At 40.4% G+C, this 23,774-nt stretch overlaps 7 protein-coding genes across 7 annotated transcripts; 2 read left to right on the forward strand and 5 right to left on the reverse strand.

Moving 5' to 3' along the window:
* Positions 1-246: 246 nt before the first annotated feature.
* On the forward strand, positions 247-1,722 carry CCA1 (tRNA adenylyltransferase; the record flags this gene model as incomplete). The annotated part of the gene is made up of 1 exon (XM_022818798.1): positions 247-1,722. One exon carries the CDS (start codon positions 247-249, stop codon positions 1,720-1,722), a length of 1,476 nt encoding a protein of 491 aa, XP_022675429.1.
* A 586-nt stretch (positions 1,723-2,308) lies between these two features.
* BCK2 (Bck2p) lies at positions 2,309-4,690 on the reverse strand (the record flags this gene model as incomplete). The annotated part of the gene is made up of 1 exon (XM_022818799.1): positions 2,309-4,690. The coding sequence occupies one exon, from the start codon at positions 4,688-4,690 to the stop codon at positions 2,309-2,311; it is 2,382 nt and encodes a 793-aa protein (XP_022675430.1).
* A 1,084-nt stretch (positions 4,691-5,774) lies between these two features.
* On the reverse strand, positions 5,775-10,532 carry DNF1 (aminophospholipid-translocating P4-type ATPase DNF1; the record flags this gene model as incomplete). Its single annotated transcript, XM_022818800.1, has 1 exon — positions 5,775-10,532. One exon carries the CDS (start codon positions 10,530-10,532, stop codon positions 5,775-5,777), a length of 4,758 nt encoding a protein of 1,585 aa, XP_022675431.1.
* An 882-nt stretch (positions 10,533-11,414) lies between these two features.
* UBC13 (E2 ubiquitin-conjugating protein UBC13) lies at positions 11,415-11,897 on the reverse strand (the record flags this gene model as incomplete). Its single annotated transcript, XM_022818801.1, has 1 exon — positions 11,415-11,897. The coding sequence occupies one exon, from the start codon at positions 11,895-11,897 to the stop codon at positions 11,415-11,417; it is 483 nt and encodes a 160-aa protein (XP_022675432.1).
* A 791-nt stretch (positions 11,898-12,688) lies between these two features.
* Positions 12,689-14,461, reverse strand: PAB1 (polyadenylate-binding protein; the record flags this gene model as incomplete). The annotated part of the gene is made up of 1 exon (XM_022818802.1): positions 12,689-14,461. One exon carries the CDS (start codon positions 14,459-14,461, stop codon positions 12,689-12,691), a length of 1,773 nt encoding a protein of 590 aa, XP_022675433.1.
* Positions 14,462-15,447: 986 nt separating this feature from the next.
* Positions 15,448-20,145, reverse strand: CHD1 (chromatin-remodeling ATPase CHD1; the record flags this gene model as incomplete). Its single annotated transcript, XM_022818803.1, has 1 exon — positions 15,448-20,145. One exon carries the CDS (start codon positions 20,143-20,145, stop codon positions 15,448-15,450), a length of 4,698 nt encoding a protein of 1,565 aa, XP_022675434.1.
* Positions 20,146-21,536: 1,391 nt separating this feature from the next.
* Positions 21,537-23,360, forward strand: RLI1 (Fe-S cluster-binding ribosome biosynthesis protein; the record flags this gene model as incomplete). The annotated part of the gene is made up of 1 exon (XM_022818804.1): positions 21,537-23,360. The coding sequence occupies one exon, from the start codon at positions 21,537-21,539 to the stop codon at positions 23,358-23,360; it is 1,824 nt and encodes a 607-aa protein (XP_022675435.1).
* Between the last annotated feature and the right edge of the window lie 414 nt (positions 23,361-23,774).

Genomic DNA, 23,774 nt, shown 5'->3' on the forward strand with positions numbered 1-23,774 from the left:
TCTCTGTTGCTCCCCTGCTGCGTGCATTGTTCCCCTACTTTGCCAAGACGATTTGATGTTTTTTCTTCTGCGTTACCCTCCCCACCGGCTCAGGCCTCACAGCACATGAACCTCATCTCTATACAAAACATATATCATACTATCGCATATTATTATCATCTTTGGCATTGCCTGGTGCATGCACCCAGCTGTACGGCGAGCGTATCACTGACACTGTAAATTACAGAATCGCACTCAGCCATAAGCATGCTCAAGATGGCCAGCATTGGCACCAAGATCCAATTGAACAAGGTCGAATCTGAAATATGCTCGTTGGTAAAAGAGTTTTGTTCGCAGTATAATGCCCTGCACGCCAGCGAAGAGCCGTTAACGGCCAGAATCACAGGAGGCTGGGTTCGTGATAAACTGCTTGGAAACGAGTCCAACGATCTCGATATTGCTGTCAATAGCATGACCGGGGAACAGTTTGCTGAGAAATTGTGCGAATTTTTGAACGAGCGTGGGTTGCAGACACATTCGTTGAACACCATCAACAAAAACCCCTCCAAGTCAAAACATTTGGAGACTTGCACCACGAAACTACTCGGTGTTCCTGTCGACTTTGTGAACTTGAGATCAGAAGAATACACAATGGAATCAAGAATCCCAAAAGTCGAATTTGGAACACCTTACGAAGATGCCATGAGAAGAGACGCAACTCTAAACGCTATGTTTTACAACATCACTGAAGATAAAATCGAGGACTTCACCGAAAAGGGGATCCGCGATCTTAACGATGGCATCTTGCGTACACCGTTGCCCCCCAAAAAGACCTTTATAGACGACCCATTGCGTGTCCTTAGACTCATCAGATTTGCTTCCAGGTTTAACTTTAAAATAGAGGAACAAACATACCAGGCGATGAAGGATAAAGATATACACGTCTCTTTCAATCAAAAAATATCCAAGAGTCGTATTTACACGGAACTACACAAAACTTTTACTTCGGAAAACCCTTTTTATGCACTAGACTTGATCCAGGGAGCTAATATGTCCAGTGTCATTTTCTCCAGCAGCACAACATCTCCGAAAATTGAAACCGTGTATGCATCGTTAGACTCACATCTTAAACAATTAGTGGATCACATTCCAAATCTTTTATCAAATCACGAATTGTTCGCACGTCTCTTCCCGGAATTTCAGGAACCGCTTATCTTGTCATTGGTTTTATGTGGATTCAAAGGCCTTACAGGACCAGACCCAGCAAAACCAAAAAACCAAATCCCTTTGGCTGGTGTAATAGTAAAAGAAGGTATAAATTATCCTAATGCTCAAGTGAATAATGTCATCACTTGCGTGGAATCTGAGGACATCTATCATCAATTGATTGCAAACGCAGAAACAATGCAGAGATCAGAACTTGGTTTCGCCTTAATTAAATTTGGAGAACCTTGGAAAATGGTTCATTTCTATAATATGTGCCTTGAATATCTACGCAATGGCATAGAATCGACTTCTCGGTTTGACCACTTCTACAAATTAGTTCATGATCGTGACCTAGCCGACGTTTATTCCTTGAAGCATATAGTCAATGGTAAAGAATTGGCAAAGTTGTTAAACAAAAAACCAGGTGTATGGATGTCAAAAACCATGGATGATGTGTTAAAATGGCAATTAAATAATCCAGACAAATCGAAGCAATATTTCATCGAAAACATCAATAGTATAATCGAACTTCCTTGAACTCCATACACTTTAAAGCACTTATAGAACATAGAACATGTAGCTGTTTGTTAAGTTTTGCATTTTAATAACATATATATGTTATAATCGTTAATGACATTGATTAAAGCCCCTATAAAAGCTAATAGGTATTTGGTAGATAGAATAAAAGATATTATAGACAAAATGTTATGTCTTAAAATGATTTAATTCATGGGATTTTTTAGGTTAGGTCAAATTTTTTTTCTTAATATTTATATGGTAAAGTGAAGACTGTTACGTTATCGAAAAAATATAGAATCAGTTAGTGTAATGTGAAAGTGAAAGTGTCGCTGTGAATAATATACACGGTAAGAGATTTTTTACCGGTAGTTAGCAAACTAAGTTTAAAGTCAATGATAAACTTATAGGAAGAGAAAATAACTGAAAAAGAATGCAAAGGGAATTGGGATTGTCTTAAATAAATAAGGCTTTTTGGTCATCAACAATATAAATGTTCTGTTTGATTAGAAAACCTATTGTGAACCACAGTTATTGATGTTTTATGGGACGAAATAAAATAAGAGAATTCTGATTCAGCTGATTTATACTAATATCAATCAAAATTTCAGTCATTCACTTTTTCATTTGGAAAATCAGATATGTTAAATCCATGAGCAAGACGATCGATATCGTTCATAACCCTAGATTGAAATGACAGATTTGAGTTATAGACTTGATGAGTCTTAGGTGCAAAACTAGCCACCTCATCCTGTGAAGTGTTTGCCCCTGTAATAGTAATTGGAGATATGTTCATACCAGAAGTGATTGTTGAGGTGTCATTATTTGAATTAAAAACCTGGTGAAGTAAGTTCCCGTTCTCATTCAAAAACTGGGACGAGGGAATTTCTTCGTAGTTGAAATCAATGTAGTTATTGAATAATTCATTAGGTTGATCCCAGCCAGTTTGTTTGTTTTCTGCCATCGTTTCGCCAGCAGAGTTCTTCTTTGGGGCGTAGATATTTTGCCCCTCCTCTTTGGTTACGTTTGATGTGGAGAACGGTTGCTTAAACTCAGCTATTTCAGGCGCAGTTTGCCTCGTAGATATAGTAGTTGTTGAAGAGACACCCATATGACTACTGGAAGCACTTGTGTTAATAGCTGATTCGTATTCTTCATCCTCGCGGATGACAGGTTTAAAGTAAAACTGTTCCTCTTCGTCAGCCAAATCATTTTCCAATGAGTTTTCTCTTTGAACCGAAAACTGCTGTTGTTGCTGGGATGGTTTGGAGAACTGCATTAGTGTACTTTCTGTTGTTCCAGGAGTAGACGATGAAGACGACATAGAAGTTGTACTATTTGCAGATGCGTAATTTAGCATAGTTCCTTGGCTGTTGTGATACTTTGCCATATCTGATATGGATTCCTGTTTTTTCCTATGAGATAATCTTCCAGATTTACTATTGGTATCCAAAAAGGATTCCATACCCGGACCATCACTAGAATCACCAGATGAGTTCTTCAAAGATAATTGCAGAGTTGTAAGGTCTCTAGAAAGTCTTTGACTAGAATTTCTAGTATTTGATCTTGTTCTGCTTTGGGAGGAGGATCTAATTGGGGAATGACGAAATGAGGGCACAGAATTATTGCTTGGGTTTCTATCTAAGTGCGGAAATGCCGGTTGTGTCGCTTGGAGGGAAAGTGTAGAACTAATGGACCCGCCAGTATTTGTTCTTTTCCTTGTGAATAATTTACTAAAAGCCACCGAAGCATCATTTTCGTCAGTGAAAAAAGTTGATAATGAATCAGGAGTATCCCCAGACGGTTGCAATGATGCTGATGATGAGAAGTTGTCATATTCTTGATATGGTTCCAGGTAATGATGATCGAACTCTTCCTCATCGGGGTTAAATTGTTGTTTTGGGTTATAAACTCTAGCCATCGTGGGTGTTGGGATGTTTGAGAGCGAGGAGGCTGAAGGAATAGAAGAAGTAGTTGAAGCATCCATAGACCCAGTTGGCACCCTTCTCAATTCTGAGTTTGAATTGCTCTTAGATCTATGCAAATAATTCGGTGGAGTTTGGGATGATGCGCTACCGGAACCCGAGTTTTTCGCCATGTTGAATTTTAGAAGATCCATTTTTTCGAAGTGTTCATGGCTTTTACCGAGTTTCATAGCCGATTGAGATAGAGAGCATCTTCCATTGTTTCTTATCAATGCTACACTCGAGCTTGCTGATCTGGTAAGAGCTGGCTTCTGGCCATTGGGAATTGGTTCCGACTTTGGAACAACTTCTGCGAAACTCTCAGCCTGAGTCGGTGTGCTGTTCGAGGAAGAACGATGGTACTTCAAAAACGACGCGTAACTTCTCTTTGTAGCAGATGCTGGAGCTGAGTGAGGTAGTTGCGGCTGCGCTGGCAGTGTCATTGTGCTGCTGCTGCTGCCGCTGGATTGAGGAGTTGAAATTCCTTTGGACATTGCGGCATTACTGTTATTACTACCAGTGAAAATCCTCAGCATGCGATCTCGTTTGGATTGTTTCTTCTTCTTTTGATTCTCAACAGTATCTTGGACCGAGTAGTTGACGAACACCATTTCGTTCTTGCCATTTGCACCGTTTTTCTTGGACTTTGATGCGCGAGAATTCTTATTCTCACGTGCAGAAGGAGGTTCACTCAGCTTGATTTGGACAGGGCTAGCCATAATATTAACTTTGTTGGTGCCCTTTCCACCTTTCAAAGACATTGTAGGACTGTACTGCAGCTGGGAAGAAGTAGTAGGCGGATTCAAGTCGTTCAGAGTAGGCTGGATAGTGTTATGCGTGCCTGCATGAGATCCTTGCATCACCATTTTTTTCCCTTTACCATCTTCATTGTACGCTGAGCCAAAGCCTAAACCCATATCTGGAACCAGCTGTGCTGCATCCTCCAGATAAAGGTTGGCATTGGTAGTAGAACGGAAAGAGCCATTGTTGTACGAAACAGATGAAGAGCCTGACATTTGGGTCATCCAAATTCGAGCCTAAAAATCCCAGAAAAAATGAACAGAAAAAAAAAATTATTCTGAAGGAATACCACTCAACTAGAGGTGAATGCGCACCGATAATCCACTTCTATCTGGTATTATCCCAATCCTAAAAGCAACAGGCTATATTCGAATGAAACAGGTCCAATTTATATTATATTAATCCAATAAGAGCGAAAGAAAGAAGGAAAAATAAAATACAAAAAAAAAAGGAAAATGACCAGATGGTAGTATACCTGAGGATAGATCGACTCTTATTTGAAGCACTACAGACACATGCACTAACTTCACGCTAGCAACAGTTGTGTCCTGGAGTTTTGTCCTTGCGGTTTCTCCTCAAATCGTCTTTCTCCAGATCTAAAATCATCTATAAAAAATCTATGGTAGTAAATATATAATGTAAAAATCGAAAACAAAATGAAATCAGAAAGTGGTGTAATTCACAGAGTTGTGCCATTTTGAAAAAGCCGTCAAAAAGAACATGAACAACCATTAAGAAAAAAAAAAATTATTATTATTATTGTTATTATTATCATTATTATTATTATTATGCGCGCATACTGTGAAAGTGAGATGAAATTTTGAAATTTGAAAAGTAGGATTTTCGCAAGGTAGGCAGCTAAGCGCAGCATAAAACCAGCATTAAAGGCCTAATAGGGCAAAATATGTGCACGTGACTGGAAGAATAGACACATTGTTGTTTGTGATTAGCGTTACGCTAACCAGCATGAAAAAACCCGTTACTGATTGTATGCAGGACCGCAACGTCTTTTTCGCGTTGCACTGGGTAGTGTTGTTAGTGTGTGTCAGCCTCGTCCTGTAACAATTAAGAGAGATTATTTTAATTTTACATATTTGACTGATAAATGTGCGTTATAATATATATGTAGTAGTAGTAATAGTAGTATAGTAAGCATAGTACTAATTAATTGGGTAGTGAGAAATTTTATATTTCTGAAAGTCATTAATACCGTAAATTTATGGATGGGGTGGGGGATGTGTAGTGTACATGGTGCGGGGAGGGATGGGATATATCTCGAGAATTGGGTCAATATAAGAATAATTTGAATTAATCATGACCGTTTAGTAATGTAGACGCTCTTGTGACACCTGGTAGGTCCAAAGAGAGACGCGCGCGTTCTACAGAGTATCTGTTGTCCAATTGGTGAGAGTTTCTCATTTCATCTCTTGTGACGTCTAAGGACGAACGAACCGATTCTCCTCTATTATGCCTGTTGTGGGGGAAACTGCCTGGGTTTTCCGAACTACGGTTGTAAAATTCTTCCAACTGGATTTCTTCCGTGCGTATACTCTCTGTGGATACCTGGACAAATTCCAGATCTTTATTGTACAATGGATCAACCTTCTTGATTTTGGGCCTGTTAGGGTCTGTTGGATCGTATCCTTCTGGGTAATGGTCGAAGTCACCACGTTTCCAACATTCCCGAATGATATCCACATCCTTGGGTCTGTAGGTTCTCAAAAATATATCAATTGCGAATCTAGGAAGTAAGCAGAACAGAACACCAACGAACAATGCAGCCCAGAATATAGGTTGACCGTATACATGCGCACCACTCTTGAAGAACTCGGCAGAGTTGGTCGAACTCGACCAGATACCAGTCCATGCAAAGATACACAGACAAGACAAGGCAATAAACAAGGTTGAGAGCCAATCCCAGCGGTACTGGTGTAGAAGAACATAAAGGTTACCGGAAAGAACCGCAATATGAGCAACAAATATACCAACCCAATATCTATGGTCGAGAGCTAACCCATTCTTAGCAACCATACCTGTCTTGTAATAGCATAAGTAAGGGAAGAAGAAACAAATGACGGATTGGTAAATACCATCAAATAAGTATAAGAAAAACTTCTTTCTGTTCCATTCAGATCTGAGAATACCAGAACGATACAACTGAGGTACGACTAATGAAACAACATCGTTGACGTCTTGGTCTAAGACACCTAAAAAGATGACTGGTAAAGAGGTAAATGCCAAGTTAAACAACGTCAAATAGGTGAATTCAAACAAGTATGAACCATCGTAGTTGTTGTAAATACCATACCAAAACAATGAGAGTGTGAAGATAACATTCTTGTAGAAAAATAGAGGAACCATTTCAGCCATTCTCTTGTATGACCATCTACCATGAACGAGCACTAATCTCGATAAATACCTGAACTGACCAATAGCATAATCTGAAGACATAACGGCTTGTCTACCTTCTTCACCTGCAATACCAATACCAATATCGGCTGATTGAATCATTGCAACATCATTAGAACCATCACCAATAGCAAGAGTCATCACATCTAGAGTGTTTTTCACCAACTTCACAACTGCGGCCTTTTGTGCAGGTGACACTCTACAACATAGAACAGCCTTACAACGCTTACATAAGAGCAAAAATTCTCTTCTTACGTCTTCTGTGTTCAAGGCAAGTTTTAGAGCATCACCGTCAATAACAACACCATAATTTCCCTTTGGTGGTTCATGAATTTTCTTGGCTTCTGCCAATTCTTCAACAGAACCCTTCATGTTGAATTTCTCGTGTAAGTACTTCAAGATTAAATTTCTAACAATTTCAGCGCGACTATCACCATAATTCTCTACGTCGTCTCCGGAAGCCTTAATAACTAATAATTCCATATCATTGTTTAGTAAATTACAAGAGAAACCGATGTTGATAGCAGTCTCGACTTTATCACCAGTCAAAACCCACAATTTGATACCAGCTTCAGCAAGGATAGCAATAGAGTCTGGAACACCGTCTTGCAAACGATCTTCAATAGCAGTACCACCAAGCAATGTTAGCTCACGCTCAATTTGATCAGCCATTTTTTCCATTTCATCCTCACGGTTACCGAGATCAGCAGATGCGATCGCATGCTTCTTGTTCCATTCTTCATATTCTTTCCAGGTAAGTTCTCTTTGTGCTATGCATAATGTTCTTAAACCTTCGGTGGCATACTGCTCTAATTGCAAAGCAGTTCTCTCCAATAGTTTAACATCATTATTCTTACTCAACCTAGAATAAATAATCGAGTCCGCACCTTTACATATTAGAAGAGCTTTAGGTTCTTCGTTTGGATTTTCAGAAGGAATCTTAATGATACACGACATTCTTTTTCTCGTTGAGTTGAACTCCAAAACATTGAGCAGTCTATATTCCTTCTTAACACCCTGAACATCAACCACTAAACCAGTTTTCGTTTTTCCAATGAAACTGAAACCCAAATCTCTTGCTGTTCCTACAAGGGCAGCCTCATCTGGAGATTGAGCTTTGATATCAAGAATCTCAGGATCGTCTTTGCTAGGTTCGACTAAAACGGAATGACATAGGGCTAATGCTAACATGAAATTCTCATTGCATTTCTTCTGTTCTGGGCCACTTGCTCCCTTGAGATCCTGAACAAACTCTTTACTAACGAATGTAACGTTTTCTGGGCGTAGTTGAGGGTTAGGTGCCAATTCTTTCAATTCGGTAATCATTTGTTCCTTATCTTCGATGATTCCCTGTTTTTCCCTAGCAGACTCTTCTTCGACATCTATACCTTGTCTCTTACGGAGACCGGCCAAAGCTTCAGTATATGCTCTACCATATGAAACACCATTTATAGTACACTTCTTCACTTCCATGACATTCTGAGTTAAAGTACCAGTCTTATCAGAGAAAATATATTCGATTTGCCCCAAATCGTCAGATATTGTCCAGGATTTTGGTGTACATGGATAATCTAAACGTTCGTTGTACAAGGAGACATCACCGTATATGAATAAAGCCTGTATTGTTTTTATAATTTCAATAGAAATGTACAATGATATGGGGACAACAGATTGATACAAAATAACAGCGACAAAGAAAGATACAATACCATTTACAGCTGGAGAGCCACCAATACTACCCATTTCGAAAGAATTTCTTGACGTATTGGATTCTCGGTAGTATACACCGTTAACAACAGCTGCAGCAATACAAAGGATGAATAACAATGTGAAATTGTAGAAAACAGAAACATTCAAATCCCTAGATATTCTAGATTTTTTTGTTGGGGTCACACCAGAGTTTAACATAATTTTGGTATCAGGACCTGTGAAAATAACAATACCCATTGCCCACTTTGTGTTTCTTAAAGTGCAACCACGCAAAAGCAAGTTGTTGATATTAATAGGTTCATTCTTCTCAATACCTGTTTCTCTATCGGTCCATTTCAAATTACCTTGATAAGAGTACAAGTTGGCATGAGGACCCTCACTTTCGACCGTGAATTTCGTTCTCGTGATATCGCGAGAGTTTCTGATCATGTGAGCGCACTTCAAAGATTGACGAACTTTCAAGTTAGTCTCACCATCCAAGTTTTTAGTCTCGACGTAACAAGCACCATCTGAATCAGATGAAGAAAGTAAAATGATATCAGCTGGGATTTCGTCATTGTTATGAACTCTAACGATATCTCCGACACTGACACTCTTCCAATAATCTTTGGCAAACTTACAATCAGGTAAAGGTGGTAATGATGGATCCAAGATGCACAGTTCATCCTTGTCTTGAGTTGTTAAGTCACCAGCGAAATCGGATTCCATTGAGTTTCTGTAAGAGCCAACAGAATCTAGAGAGTTCCTTGGAGTTTTTGATTGTCTCATTTTTTGATGCATCTCATGACGTTTCCTTTGGGCACGTTTTTTCTTACCCTCAGCCGTGAAGTTTTCTTTACAGAAATCAATGAAACGGAAGAGCAGTCTTGTGTTTGCCTTTTTGAATTTTCTCCATGCTGAGACTTTATCATTTGAGACATTTGGGTTTTCCACTCCCTTCAAGATATGTGTTGGGGTGTTATTAACTTCCATATCCAAAATAGTTCTACGAGAATCTTCAATAGCATCCTTAATAGCAGTAATCACAACAATAACAATCAATGGCACTGTTGCCAAACCCGGGTTTGACACACCAAAGATTTGAAAGAAACCTAGAATAATCAAAATCAAAAAGTATACGTTAGCCACATTCTTGAATTGGAAAGCGATATTCTTCGGGAAGAAAGTCAACGGGGTGTACTTTGTAGTTCTAATCTTATTACGAGGGTAATTTATGATGGAATGGCCGTCCTCATCGAGTAGTTCCTGAGGCAATGGAAGGTTATAATAAATGGTTCTTCTCTCGTGCTGTCTATGGGAGCTGTCGTAATTTTCGTCCCTCTCATCTTCAGAGCTGTCCTGTTCTGAGTTGGGGCTAGCATCATCCGAGAATGGGTTATGGAAGTTCTTCTTAGTCCAGCGAAGCGTCTTGGCTCTTCCCATAGATGGTTTACCCGATTTATCTCTCTTGGTACCCCAACGCATACGTTTGACACGCTTGGAATTACTTGAATCAGAGGTACCTGTACCAATATCTTCTTCTTCTTCTTCTTCCTCCTCTTTGATATTATCGCCAAATTCGCCTTGTTTAATATTAGGTGTGTTGTCAAAAGACCACTGGTCGCCTTCAAAACTCACCTCCTCGAATTCATCATTCTTCAGTCCATCGAACCCCTCCGGCCCTTCGCCATCATCGCCTCTGATACCATCGCCAAACGAAATCCGGTGGTTGTTCTTCTTCTTCGATGGTAATCGTAAGTGGTGGTCCCCGTGCCCATTCTTCAAAATCGAAGTATGTCGGCCCTGGAGTTTACCCTCCGGGCTACTACTACCACCACTACCATCCTGGTTCCCCTGGAACCTCTGTCCCTCCTCAAACATAAACTTGTCGTTGAATGGAGAGTCTGGTGAACTATCGTCGTGCAGCCTGTCCGGAAACTTTTCCGAACCTTTTCCCTTTTTACTCATAGTAAAGCAACGTTTGGTAGGCTCTACCCGACTCCACTTTTCTCGCTACTTCTTAAAAATAAGTCACCTCAGATTCTCTATCACTTGCTTTGAGATACCTTCGATATTCCACCACAGGAAAAACAAAAACGTGCGCTATGGTTATAACTGCCTCGCCAATTTTAATTTAATTTTATCCCACTATCCAAAGTTGTATTCTTCTTGTAGGTAATTAATAAAATAAAATTAAGATAAAATTAAATGTACCAGCAACTCTAAAAAAAAATTAAGAACACACACACACTCGCTCACTCACTTGGTCCTCAACGAGCTCTCCCAATCGTTTCACTGTGCTCCACTCGAACTCTAGCAATCGATATAAAGCTCTACACTTGAATGATCACGATTGGTCTACTTCAACAACCTACCTCTCTTTTTCAAGCTTCATCGCTCTTTCCAAACAGTACATATAATGCGGTTAAATTCGTATTGGCTATATTTTTTTAGAAATCGTTATTCTTGAAAACTTTCTTGTTGCGCTATTAATTCCGGTATGGGAGTTTCTGCGAAGACAAAGAGCGAAATCTGGAGCAGATGATGGCAGTAGTAGAAGGAAGGAAGGGCCTCGAGCAGGGGAAGCGAGAGGGGCTTGTGTTTTCAGCCACATGGTCTGTGATGTGCAGAGGTATACAGGAGGCGGGAACGTACGTAAAGAAAATCGTGTTGTATAGGCATTATATAAGCGGAGTATACAGCAGATGTTAGCTAGTTGTTATCCGAGGAATGCGGTGTGCAGTGTAACCTAACTTAGTTTAGTTTAGCTTGGGTAGTAGTAGTAGTAGTAGTAGTATGGTATGTAAATTTCGCGAAAAAAAAAATAGATCTGCAGTTGAGTCTCGTTGCTCAGTCGGATGATGCTTCGCCTGCGGTTTCAGTTGGCGTTGCGTATAGTTTGGTCCATTCTTTTGCCTTTGCAATCGCGCTATCTTCGTGTTTGATCCACTCCTCAGCCACGTCATTGGCTAGAGGGTCGTTCGGATTCGGGGACGCAAGCAAGGCCTGGACGGACAAAAGAACGGTTCTGATCTGTAAAGCCGGGGACCAGTTGTTTTTTAACACGTCGAGACATATTCTGCCCAATCTGTCGATGTTTGGGTGGTATATCTTGGTCAAGAACCTTACCTTTGGAGCTTCCATTGGATAATCATCGGGCAAGAATAATTCGAGCTTGAAGATACCGTTTTCGTATGGGCTTTGTTGGGGGCCCTCTATGGTCACTTGGAAGTAGCGTAAGTTATCTTCGTGTGGTTCTGCCGTGATACCAGGCACTGGGTCGCTTACCAATCTTTCTGTCTCTTTGATGATTCTTTTTGGAAGGGCTGCCATTCTCCTCGTCTGTTATGCTTATTGGGCCGGCCAGTTGCTTATTTATGATGCAGTAGTGTACACGCAAAAAATTTCAAACTGTGAATGTTTGTATAATTGGCGCTGCTAGTTCCTGTGGGTCAATGCTATGAACACAATGCTATTTAACATGTATAAATTAAAAGGGTTAGTCTGTAACAATTGCTAGGTTTTCCAAATCTGTTAGTTACCCTTCGGAATGAACCTAGAAAAAAAAAAAAAAAAATAAAATAAAAACAAGAGAAGAAGACTGTTAAAGGCACGTGATTTTTGTTTAGATTTTCTCAGCGCGAGCTTGAAGCGGAAAAGAACAGAGATATTTGGGTGGAGTACGGAAGTAGACATACGTATAGATAGATATACTCGATATACTTTGCCAGGTCGTCATGTCAACACAGTTGCGGTGAAATGAGTTAAGTTGGCCAAGGAGAGCAAATATTGTGAAAGAATGCGAAAAACCTCTTCATTAAAAAGACTACTAATGTCCTCCCATTAGAGCGTTAGTATTATATATAACTGGTAGAATAGTAATAATAGTAAGATAGAAAAAAAATCAGTAAAAAGTGAAGAGAGAAACTTAGTATACATCCGCTGACGTAGGGTTCCTATTCATGGATAGATGTGGTATAGCTGGATAAGGGGGTGGGGTTTATTATGTGAAGCGTGACACAACAATAACAAAAAAAAAAAAAAAAAGGTTAGGAAATGGAAATCATTAAACCATTTCCTGTTTCTTGTTCGAAATCAATTCTTTTTTTTTTTCCTTTCAAGACTTAAGCTTGAGCTTCTTGTTCCTTCTTGAAGTTTTCGTAAGCAGCCAAAGCTTCTTGGAATTGTTGTTCGAATTGTTCATCGTTGTCCAACAATTGGATGACTTGTTGTGGTGGTAGATCCAAGATCATACCGGTGATTTTACCAGCAGCATTTTCATCTTCGATCTTGGCACTGACCTTCTTGTACAATTGTTCACCCAAAGCTTGTCTTTGCTTTTGTTGTTGGATGTAATGCTGTTGTTGATGTCTTGGGAACTGGTTTTGAGGTGGCATACCTTGGTACATTGGAGCGTTCATTCTACCAGCAAATTGTTGTGGAGGAGGAACCATACCGTTCTTTGGGATAGCAGCACCCATTGGGCCGTTCATGTTAGGGTTTGGACCAGGGAAACCTCTTGGAGCCATAACACCGTAGAACATTTGTGGCATGTATTGACCAGGCATACCAGCAGCAGCGGCAGCAGCTTGTTGCTGTTGTTGTTGGAATCTGATTTGGTTTCTGGCTTGAATTTGTTGAGCCAATTGGGATCTTCTGACGTCCCTTCTTTGAGCAATAGCAACGTACAATGGCTTACCAGCAACGATTTGTTGGTTCTTTTCAGTCATAGCTTGAGTAGCTTCTTCTGGGGAAGAGAAACAAACGAAACCGAAACCCTTGGAGTTACCTTCTTGGTCTCTCATAACCTTAGCAGAGGTGATGGTACCATATGGAGCAAATTCCTCTCTCAACTTTTCGTCATCAATGGAGTCATCCAAGTTCTTGATGAACAAGTTGACACCTTGGAACTTGGCAAGCTTTTCCAAACGGTATTGTTCGTATTGCTTCTTTAGTTCTTCGGCACGCTCGTACTTCTTTTGAGCTCTACCAACGTATAGAGTTTGAGACTTGAATTCCTTACCGTTCAATTCTTCGACAGCCTTGACAGCGGAATCGTGGGAAGCAAAGTTAACGAAACCGAAACCCTTTGGCTTACCTTCAGCATCCTTTTCCAAAGCGGCAGAAACAATTTCACCGTATTGGCTGAACAATTGTTCGAATTCTTCATCGGTAGTTTCTTGGTCAATGTTCTTGACGTAAACGTTGGTGTAGTTAGCCTTAGCTTCTTCTAGCTTAGAGATACGGTCCTTCTTTGGAACGTGCATAGCAACGTAGACTTCCAAACCGTTCATCAACATACCATTGACAGCTTCGATAGCATCCTTAGCATCAGATTCATTCTTGAAGTGGACGAAACCAAAGCCTCTGGAGTTTCCGTTTTCATCCAAAGCGACCTTACAGGACAAAACTTCACCAAAGGTGGAGAAAGTTTCGTGCAAAGCCTTGTTGTCAATGGCTGGATGCAAGTTTTTGATGAAAATGTTACCGGAACCCTTCTTTCTAACAGATGGGTCACGTTCAGACCACATAATTCTGCATGGTCTACCGTTGATTTCAGCGTAGTTCAACTCTTCAATGGCCTTCTTACCGGATTCGTAGTCAGTGTAGTTGACATAAGCGTATCCTAGGGAAGCCTTAGTGACGGCATCACGACAAACACGGATCGAGGAGATTGGACCCATTGGGGAGAAAACATCGTACAACAAAGCTTCAGTGATGTTTGGATCCAATTCACCAACGTACAAAGAAGCGTTGTTGTTCTCGACCTTGGAGACAGAGGAGACTTCACTTTCAGAAGCAGAGGTGGATGGAGCGCTACCCGATTGGGCAGGTTGATCACCGCTGATCTTCAATTGTTCCAATTGCTCCGCAGTTTTATCAGTAATATCAGACATTTTTTTGTAGTTTTTTTAATAGTATATTTTATTGTATATTTTGTTTTTAAATTTTTTGTTTTTAATACCACACAGTGATCGATAGAGCTTCTTTACTGGTTATAGATTCGTTAAAGACTCCGTTGAAAACTGTTGAACTCAATTAGTGACTAGTAGTAAAAACAAGGCTTATTCTCAAAAACAAAAATGCTGAATTAGTTATTCCTTTTCCAAAAAAGTAATTCGCACAAATAAAATATAGGATACAGATGATTCCTTAGAGAGTTTGCTGACTTTGACCGTGGTCCTTTATGAAACAAACAAACAAAAGGTATTATAAACTAAAACAGTTACAACAAATAACTGAAAGGAACTAAAGGAGAAAGGAATAAAAACGCAAACAAGAATAAAAAGGCCATTAAAAGAAAAAATCGTAAATCTACATAATCTAATAACAAGCAAATTCTGTAAAATAAGCGTAAAAGTGAAGACTAGTTATACAAAAATCCTTTAATTGTTGTGATGAGTTTACGAAAAGTGAAAATTTTCATGAAAATTTTTGACTATAGAAAAAGCGTCTAACGCTTTTCCACAAAAAGAAATCGCATCTACGTATCAAGTGATGCAGGACTTTTTTTTTCACTCCCTCGCATTTTTTTTTCTTTCGATTTCTTTTTTTTTTTTTGGATCTTCCCCCATCGCTTGATTAGTCTATTTCGGCAATACGCATGGCTGAAACACCTGATACATAAAATTATGCCTAATATCAAATGTGGAGTGGATAATAAACACTTTGATTTATCGATATAGACGAGACTTTAAGCTATCAGTAGGGTAAAATTTGAATCCGATTTTGAGTTCAAAGTTTAGTTTTATATTTATAGTTACATTTACGGGTACTGGTAGAGTTTACAGTGATGACTATGATGTATATTAAGTAAAAAAATGTGTGTTTCTTTTAGTTAAACGTAAGCACATTATGAAATGATGTGATGAAGTTGTAGGAACTAATGCTCGGATGCCTTGATCTTATCGTACATTGCCAGTAGTTTAGACGATGGAACTTCTCTAGGCCAGTAGTAGGATGTGAAAGACCATAGGTGTCTCTTGAATTTCTCTGGTGCTGTTCTTGAAGAGTCCTTCTTATGCGATTCGATGAAGTCCCCGACAGTTTTCAACTCCTTCTTCAAGAGACTGGCCCATTCTTTACGGTCCAATCCCTCACCACCATTTCTGAGACGTTTGAGGGAACCTCGGACATTCGACATCGTCTTTTTGCACTCGTCTTCGTCCATACTTTCATACTCTTTGTCCGTGGCTTTCAGATCTGCCTTGGGTGCCAATGGAATGTCCTTCATTTTTCTCTGTTGCTTTCTGTGAGCAGCGGGTACAGGTGTTCCAGATCTCGATCCATGAGCCTGGTGACTGCCCTTTTGGCGCTTCGATTCGGGACCTAAATCAGGTGTCCCATCTTTGCCAGCTGCAGCACTGCCATTACCGTTGCTACCAGATAGAGAATTAGATCCAGCGGTGCCAGATCCGTTCGTATTATCATTATTGTTAACATGGTTGCCAGATTTCTTTTGCTTACGCTTCGATGTTTGCGTTACGGTCGATGCAGAAGACTGTCCCGAAGAAGAATGGCTGGGTTCTGGTAAGGGGCCCTTGGCTTCATCACGTAAAACACCGAATAAGTAGTCCACTCTTCTACCCAAATGGACTGCACCAGGAGCCTTTTTAATCATTTTCTTGCCTGAAGGCTCCCTTGCTGGAACACTTGTTGCAGTTTCAGAAGCAGCAGTGGCAGGAGTATTTTGAGCGCTTAGAGAAGTTTCTGGTGTTTCATCCTTGACATTTCCCATGGATGAAGCACTCGCAGAGGTCGGTTGAGATGCATTAGTATCCGTCCCTGGTTGAGTTTCCGGTTTAGTATTAGCAGCGCTACCTGATTGAGAAGAAGGTGTCTTTTTAACCAATTCGTTATTCAAGAATAATTTCTCAGTGAGTCCCAAAAATGGATCATCTCTTATTTGAGTCCAGGCACCGTAGCCATACTTGTAGATACCAACAAGCAACTTCTCATCATCCTCTTTGCTCCAGGAGCAGTTCCAGGCAATGACTGGTTTAGGAGTTCTATGAACGAATTTGAATTGCAGTGGGTCGTTTTTGAAGTTTTTATTGATATAGGCCGTTAGGAACTTTAGGTCATCGCATCTGTTCACAAGAGTTTCTGCATTGAGGGCCTTCGTTCCATGGAATTCGAAGAGGATAGCTCTTTTCTCTCTTCTCTTGGCAGATAGAATCGTGATTGGATTTTCCTTGCCATTTTCCTCCTCCGGTTTGATTTCCATATTCTTTAACTTTAGTTTGTACTCAGCAGCATCTTTTTCCAACCTACTGAATAGTGCTTGTCTCTTTGCTTCTTCTTCTTTCATTAAAGTTTCTGCCTTGCCCGTTATCTCTCTGTAAAGTTCTTTAAACTTATCTATAGAACGAACAGGTAACGAGCCATCTGCAATCAATTCTTCAAATTTGTCTTCAACATCACCGTAACGAAGAATTACTTTGTAGAGTGCTCTGATCTCTCTCTCTCCGAAATGGTCCAAGTTGTTGGTCTTTGAACGTTTTCTAGCTTTTGAACTGCCTTCATCGTCAGAGTCACTTCCGAATGTTTCGCCATTGACAGATCTTTTTATTTTATCAATAGCAGCAGTTTTACGATTCATGATATCCAATTGCTCCCTCACATATTCTTCGTCCATACGCCTTTGTTCTTCGTCTTTTAGTTTTTTAAGCTCGTCTTCTGGAATGATATCATCCCACTCAACATCCGCCTTATAATCCGTGACTTCAAATTGTTTCAAAAATTCTTCACCACCGAGATTCGATTCGCCAAGTTCTGGGGTAGTTACATGATCTTCGGCATGGTTCAAAACATCGTCAAGATTCAAGTCTTCTAACTTCTGTTGATTATCATTTGCTTTGAACATATTTCCCGCACCGAACTTCAAAATTTCCGAGAGTTCACCAGCACTTGGTTCATTTTTCTTTGTAGAGGATATCTTGTTACCATCTGTAACACCGAGAGAAATGATGGCATATTCCAAAATCATTTTCTTTCTTGCTCTCTCCAAGACCTCTTCTTCAACAGTGTCTTTAGACACAAATCTATAAACCATAACATGGTTCTTCTGGCCAATTCTATGAGCTCTTGCCATTGCTTGTAAATCAGCTTGAGGGTTCCAGTCGGAATCAAAAATAATAACCGTATCTGCAGTCATTAAATTAATACCCAAACCACCTGCTCTAGTAGACAACAAGAAAACGAAATCGTTAGAGTCATCTGCATTGAAATGATCAATAGAGATTCTACGTTGGGCAGATGGAACTGTACCATCGAGCCTTTGGAAATTTATTCCCTTAATTGAAAGATAATCACCTAATATATCCAACATTCTGACCATCTGGGAGAAAATTAGAACACGATGGCCATCCTTTTTTAGTCTTGTCAAAAGTTTATCTAGCAATACCATTTTACCACTAGACATGATTAAACCTCTGAGGATGTTTTCCCTTGACTTGTGGCCATCACCGAATTTTGAAAGAACTCGTTCTTCCGCATTATCGAAAAGGTATGGGTGATTGGAAGCCTTCTTCAATTCGTTCATGACGTTTAAGAGAGATACGTGACCGCCCTTAACACCTGCTGTCAATGCAGAATAATTCTTCGTTAAAATATTTTTATAGTACTCAGTTTGAACATCTGAAAGCTCGACTCTAAGAATTCTTTCACTTTTAGAAGGCAAGGACTTTTCTACATCTTTTTTCAAACGACGTAAAATGAAAGGCTGTAATCTCTTGTGTAAATCTCTGATGTATTCTTCTTGCTGTTCGTCTTGGTTTTCAAAGTCAATCTCTTGATCAATGGTAAATCTTCCAGGCATCAAGAAGTTAACCAACGCAGCTAATTCCTTGATGTTATTTTGAAGTGGGGTACCAGTGATCAATAATCTATTGGCCACTTTGAAGCTGTTCAACGATTCATATAGAGATGATTCTGCATTCTTCAAACGGTGGGCTTCGTCCACTGCCAAAAATTGCCACTTAATGGAGCCAAGAGTTGATCTATCCTTTAAAATGTACTCGTAAGTGGTTAGTAGCACGTTGAACTTGAGATGCTTTTTCCCCTTTGCTTGAGGATTTGTGTAAAATTCGTAATCCCTGATCAAATCTCTGGACGCCTGGTTACCCATGTAGTATACACAATTGAGACCCGGTGCCCATTTTTCAAAGGTCTCCTGCCATGCAGGCATCGTTGATAACGGTACTACGACAAGATGGGGTCCATTTTGTCTTCTTGCGTAAATTAGCCAACTGATGAAAGAGACAGTTTGAACGGTTTTTCCGAGACCCATTTCATCAGCAAGGATACCATTATCATTCTTTGACCAAAGGAAAGCCATCCAATTGATACCTGTCAACTGGAAATCTCTCAACTCCCCGCCCTTGATGAAGGCCGGTTGTTTGTCTAATTTCTGGAATTTCGGCCTTTGGTTACCGGGGTAATTCGAAGAGTGTTGAGGCATGATTTTGGAATTGGATCTATTTTGGAAATCTTTGACTTGTTCAGGAGCCATCTTGACTATTTCGGATGCGACTTCCCAGGTACACTCGTCATAGTTCAGACGACGCCATTTTACAAGGTATTTCAAATGGGACGTACCAGAGCCATCTTCGTTCTCGAACCGTTCAGAGTCGATGATACGTTCTGGAATTTTGAATTCCTCGAACTCCTCTATTCTACGCTCGTGCTCCAAGTCCATTACCTCTATATCCTCTCGTGTCGTGTAAGGATCTGTTCTAATCTCTTGATCCAAAATGATAAATTGTTTATAGTAGTTTTCGACTCTCTTGATACCTTTTGTTCCTTTCTCCTTGAGATCCTCGTAGTTCTCCCAGCTGTTATGCAAATGCGATTGGTCTGCCCATTTGATGAGGAACTCGAAATTCTCCTTGATCGAGTCTGCATCCCACCGACGATGCTTCACCAGTTCTTGGTCAACACCTTCTTTTAACCGATGGTCCACGACAATGTCTATGCTGTGCACTTCCTCCTGAGGGAAAGGCGAAGCAGAGTAGCGTCCTTGCAAGTCCATATCCTCGTCTTCGTCCTCATCCATATCATCCTCCTCTACGCTAGACTCCATCAAATCTTCGTCGTTCGAGTCATCGTTCAGTGTATAGTTAACAACCCTATTATTATTACGCGACGAAAACCTCGTAGGCAACGCAATTGGCTCCTCTTCAGACTCCTCAGCACTCTTCTCGCCACGTCTACCACGACGGCCCTTCCCGCCTCGTTTCGCCGTCCCGCGCCCGCTCGAACCCCGACTACGTGGTCCATTCTTTCGCGAACTTCTGCTTCTACTCCGAACATTACTACTATTACTACCACTCTCTTCAAATTCCTCGTCGTCATCATCATCACCTTCTTCCTCAAACTCTTCCTCTCCCATCTCATTATATTCCTCCTCCGTTTTAGTACTCTTGCGCTTGCCCTTGCCCCTCCTGGGCCTCACAACTTCCTCTTCTGAATCAGAATCTAAGCCCGAATAACTCGTATGCGAAACCACCGCTCTATGCGATCTACGCAACCCGTAAAGCTCTGGGTTGGCTAGAATTTCATCAGGCAAGTCTTGAACCATTCTGTGCTACTTCCTATATCTTACTTGCACCTCAAGTACCGGTTCCAACTACCTTACAGCTGTCTAATGGCGCGCTTTTCTCTCTTGTATTTCCAACCGTCAGCTACATACACGCTAAAATACGTTAACTTCAGAATATTTCTTAGTCCTAGCACACTTTTTTTTTTTTCCATATATAAAAAAAAAAAAGTTTCACCAACTTTTTGCAAGGGAGCGACGGATCCGGCTCTACTGCTTCTACTTAGTGTATACTACGTAGAGAAGAGGGGGGGGGGGTTTAAAACAAGTAAAAAAAAAATTTTAAACACGAGGTTTCTGGGATTGCAGGGTAACGGTTGCTACTGCGAAGGTACAAGGGTATAAGAAGACAAGAGATAGAGAGCTCACCCCACCAGGCCGTTTGCCAAGCCAAGCTTTGTGCGATGGACAAACCTGGATGAGTCTGTGAACTGCAGATTGGGGACTACTGGCAGGCCCGAAAACACAATGTCGGGGCAGGCGGCCACGCGACAATAGCCTTTGATAGGGGAAGTCACGGCTAGTGCTGGGCCTAGGCTTGCTGTATGATCAGTCGGGTTCAGCTTGAGATAACTAGTTTTCGCGAAATTATAGGCCTATAATATAAAGTGGCCATTGAAAGCACTAGTAAATCAAAAGAACTGCCCCAAAGGAAAATCCAGCTGCAGATAGGCGAGTGGCTAGCCGGAAACATGAAAGTTTCCTGTCCTTGGGCGCATGGGAAACATGGGCGTCAAAGGTAGATTTACTTTGTTTACATCTCGGTCCGTAAAAAAAAAAAATTAAAATAAAACCTATCCAAACGCACTAGAACCCATCGTCACCACAGCCGCCGCCGCCAGAAAACCGCAAGCCCCTGCTTGCGGTCTCCCACGACAGACCGCCAAGGGGAAAGAACGACTTATTTGCCGTTGCCGCTTCCCCTTTTTTTTTTCTTTTTCTGCCGCCTAATTGTACATGAAAAGTTAGCCTTCCCACTTAGCCGCCGTCAATCTAGCGAAAAAAAAATGGTAGGAAAAAGGGAAAGAACGTCTTTCGCGAGACCTCCCACTTTATATAGTCCGCCTTGGAGCAGAACATCATTGTGTACGATCTTCTTCTTTTTTCTTTTTCCCCTCTGCCAACTCCAATTTTCACTGTTTTTCGTTTTTTTCCATTTTTCAGTGAAACTTTTTTTTTCACAGCTCATCTCATCGACATATACAATCGACACAAGAATATATACACATGATGGGTTTATATTTATTTATATATACATAGACACTGATATAAAATTATCCTTAGATAAATAACATTACAAAGGGTTTTCGTTTATTAGACAGACAGAGAGACAAAGGTTGGCTTTTAGACGAGAGCAAGCAGTATAGAAAAAGATGTCGAGTAAGAACACGCGTATCGCTATCGTGAGCGAAGATAAATGTAAACCGAAGAAGTGTCGTCAGGAATGTAAGAGGTCATGTCCAGTGGTGAAGACTGGTAAGCTTTGTATCGAGGTGACACCCACTAACAAGATTGCGTTTATATCAGAGAACTTGTGTATTGGTTGTGGTATCTGTGTGAAGAAGTGTCCATTTGACGCTATCCAGATTATCAATTTGCCAACAAATCTTGATTCTCAAGTGACACATCGTTACTCGGCCAATTCGTTCAAGTTGCATCGTTTGCCAACTCCAAGACCGGGTCAGGTCTTGGGTCTTGTCGGTACGAACGGTATTGGTAAGTCTACGGCTTTGAAGATTTTGGCTGGTAAGCAAAAGCCTAATCTTGGTCGTTACGAAGATCCTCCAGAATGGCAAGAGATTATCAAGTACTTCCGTGGTTCTGAGTTGCAGAACTACTTCACAAAGATGTTGGAGGACGACATCAAGGCTATCATTAAGCCTCAATACGTGGATAACATCCCTCGTGCTATCAAGGGACCGGTGCAAAAAGTGGGTGAATTGTTGAAGTTGAGAATGGAAAAATCTGCAGAGGATGTCAAGAGATACATTAACATCTTGCAATTGAAGAACGTCTTGAACAGAGAAGTGCAAGCCCTTTCCGGTGGTGAATTGCAAAGATTCGCTATCGGTATGTCGTGTGTGCAAGAAGCTGATGTTTACATGTTTGATGAACCCTCTTCTTATTTGGATGTGAAGCAACGTTTGCACGCCGCTTTGATCATCAGAGATTTGTTGAACCCTACCACTTACGTCATCTGTGTTGAGCACGATTTGTCTGTGCTAGATTACTTGTCCGATTTCGTTTGTATCATTTACGGTGTTCCCTCCGTTTACGGTGTGGTTACTTTGCCATCCTCCGTTCGTGAAGGTATCAACATCTTCTTGGATGGTCACATTCCTTCTGAAAACTTGCGTTTCAGAACTGAAGCTCTACAGTTCCGTATGGCTGATGCTGGTGATGAACTAGAAGCCGACGCAAGTCGTGCCTTCTCTTACCCAGCAATGAAGCGTACACAAGGTGATTTCTCATTGACTGTTGAACCTGGTGAATTTTCTGACTCCCAAATCTTGGTTATGATGGGTGAAAACGGTACTGGTAAAACTACATTGATCAAATTGTTGGCTGGTGCTATTCCAGCTGATGACGGTAAGGATGTTCCAAAACTAAACGTCTCGATGAAGCCACAAAAGATTGCTCCAAAGTTCACTGGTACTGTTCGTCAATTATTCTTTAAGAGAATTAGAGCACAATTTTTGAACCCACAATTCCAAACTGATGTTGTAAAACCTTTGAAGATCGATGATATTATTGACCAAGAAGTCCAACATTTGTCCGGTGGTGAACTTCAAAGAGTTGCTATCGTGCTTTCCTTGGGTGTTAACGCTGATATTTACTTGATCGATGAACCATCTGCTTATCTAGATTCTGAACAACGTATTATTTGCTCCAAGGTTATCAGACGTTTCATCTTGCATAATAAGAAGACTGCATTCGTTGTCGAGCACGATTTCATCATGGCTACCTATTTGGCCGATAAAGTCATTGTCTTCGAAGGTACACCATCCAAGGAAGCATTCGCTAGAACCCCAGAAAGTTTGTTGACTGGTTGTAACAAGTTCTTGAAGAACTTGAACGTTACTTTCCGTAGAGATCCAAATTCCTTTAGACCAAGAATTAACAAACTAGATTCTCAAATGGATAAGGAACAGAAGCTTTCCGGTAACTATTTCTTCTTGGACAACACTGGTGTTTAATTCTCATAATACATGGAGGGTTTCGCACGTTTAACCTGCTATGAATACTTTTCATTGTTTGTCATACATCCCTACTTTCTAATTCTCATCATCCGGTTCCTAATTTTTTTGGGGTATATCAGGACTACATCATCCCGTAGTCACTTTTTCCTTCTCAAATTTTCGGAAGTGGCATAACTCTTGCAATTATATCTTGTGCATTGATGTTACTGTACAATAATAATCTGTATAATATCTATAAATTATTTATTCTTCCAATTATAAAACAAAAAAGGCCATTGATATGGTCCATGCTGTTCAATAGTATAGAATAAATTGACGGATTGACCTTTTTGTATCGATTTTAAATGGAACAATGCTCCGAATTCTTTCTATATTTTTGTATATACATATTGTAGTTGTTTAATTGTTACA

This window comes from Kluyveromyces marxianus, chromosome 3 (genome assembly GCF_001417885.1).
Source record: "Kluyveromyces marxianus DMKU3-1042 DNA, complete genome, chromosome 3".
In the NCBI taxonomy this organism is placed as follows: Eukaryota; Fungi; Ascomycota; class Saccharomycetes; order Saccharomycetales; family Saccharomycetaceae; genus Kluyveromyces; species Kluyveromyces marxianus.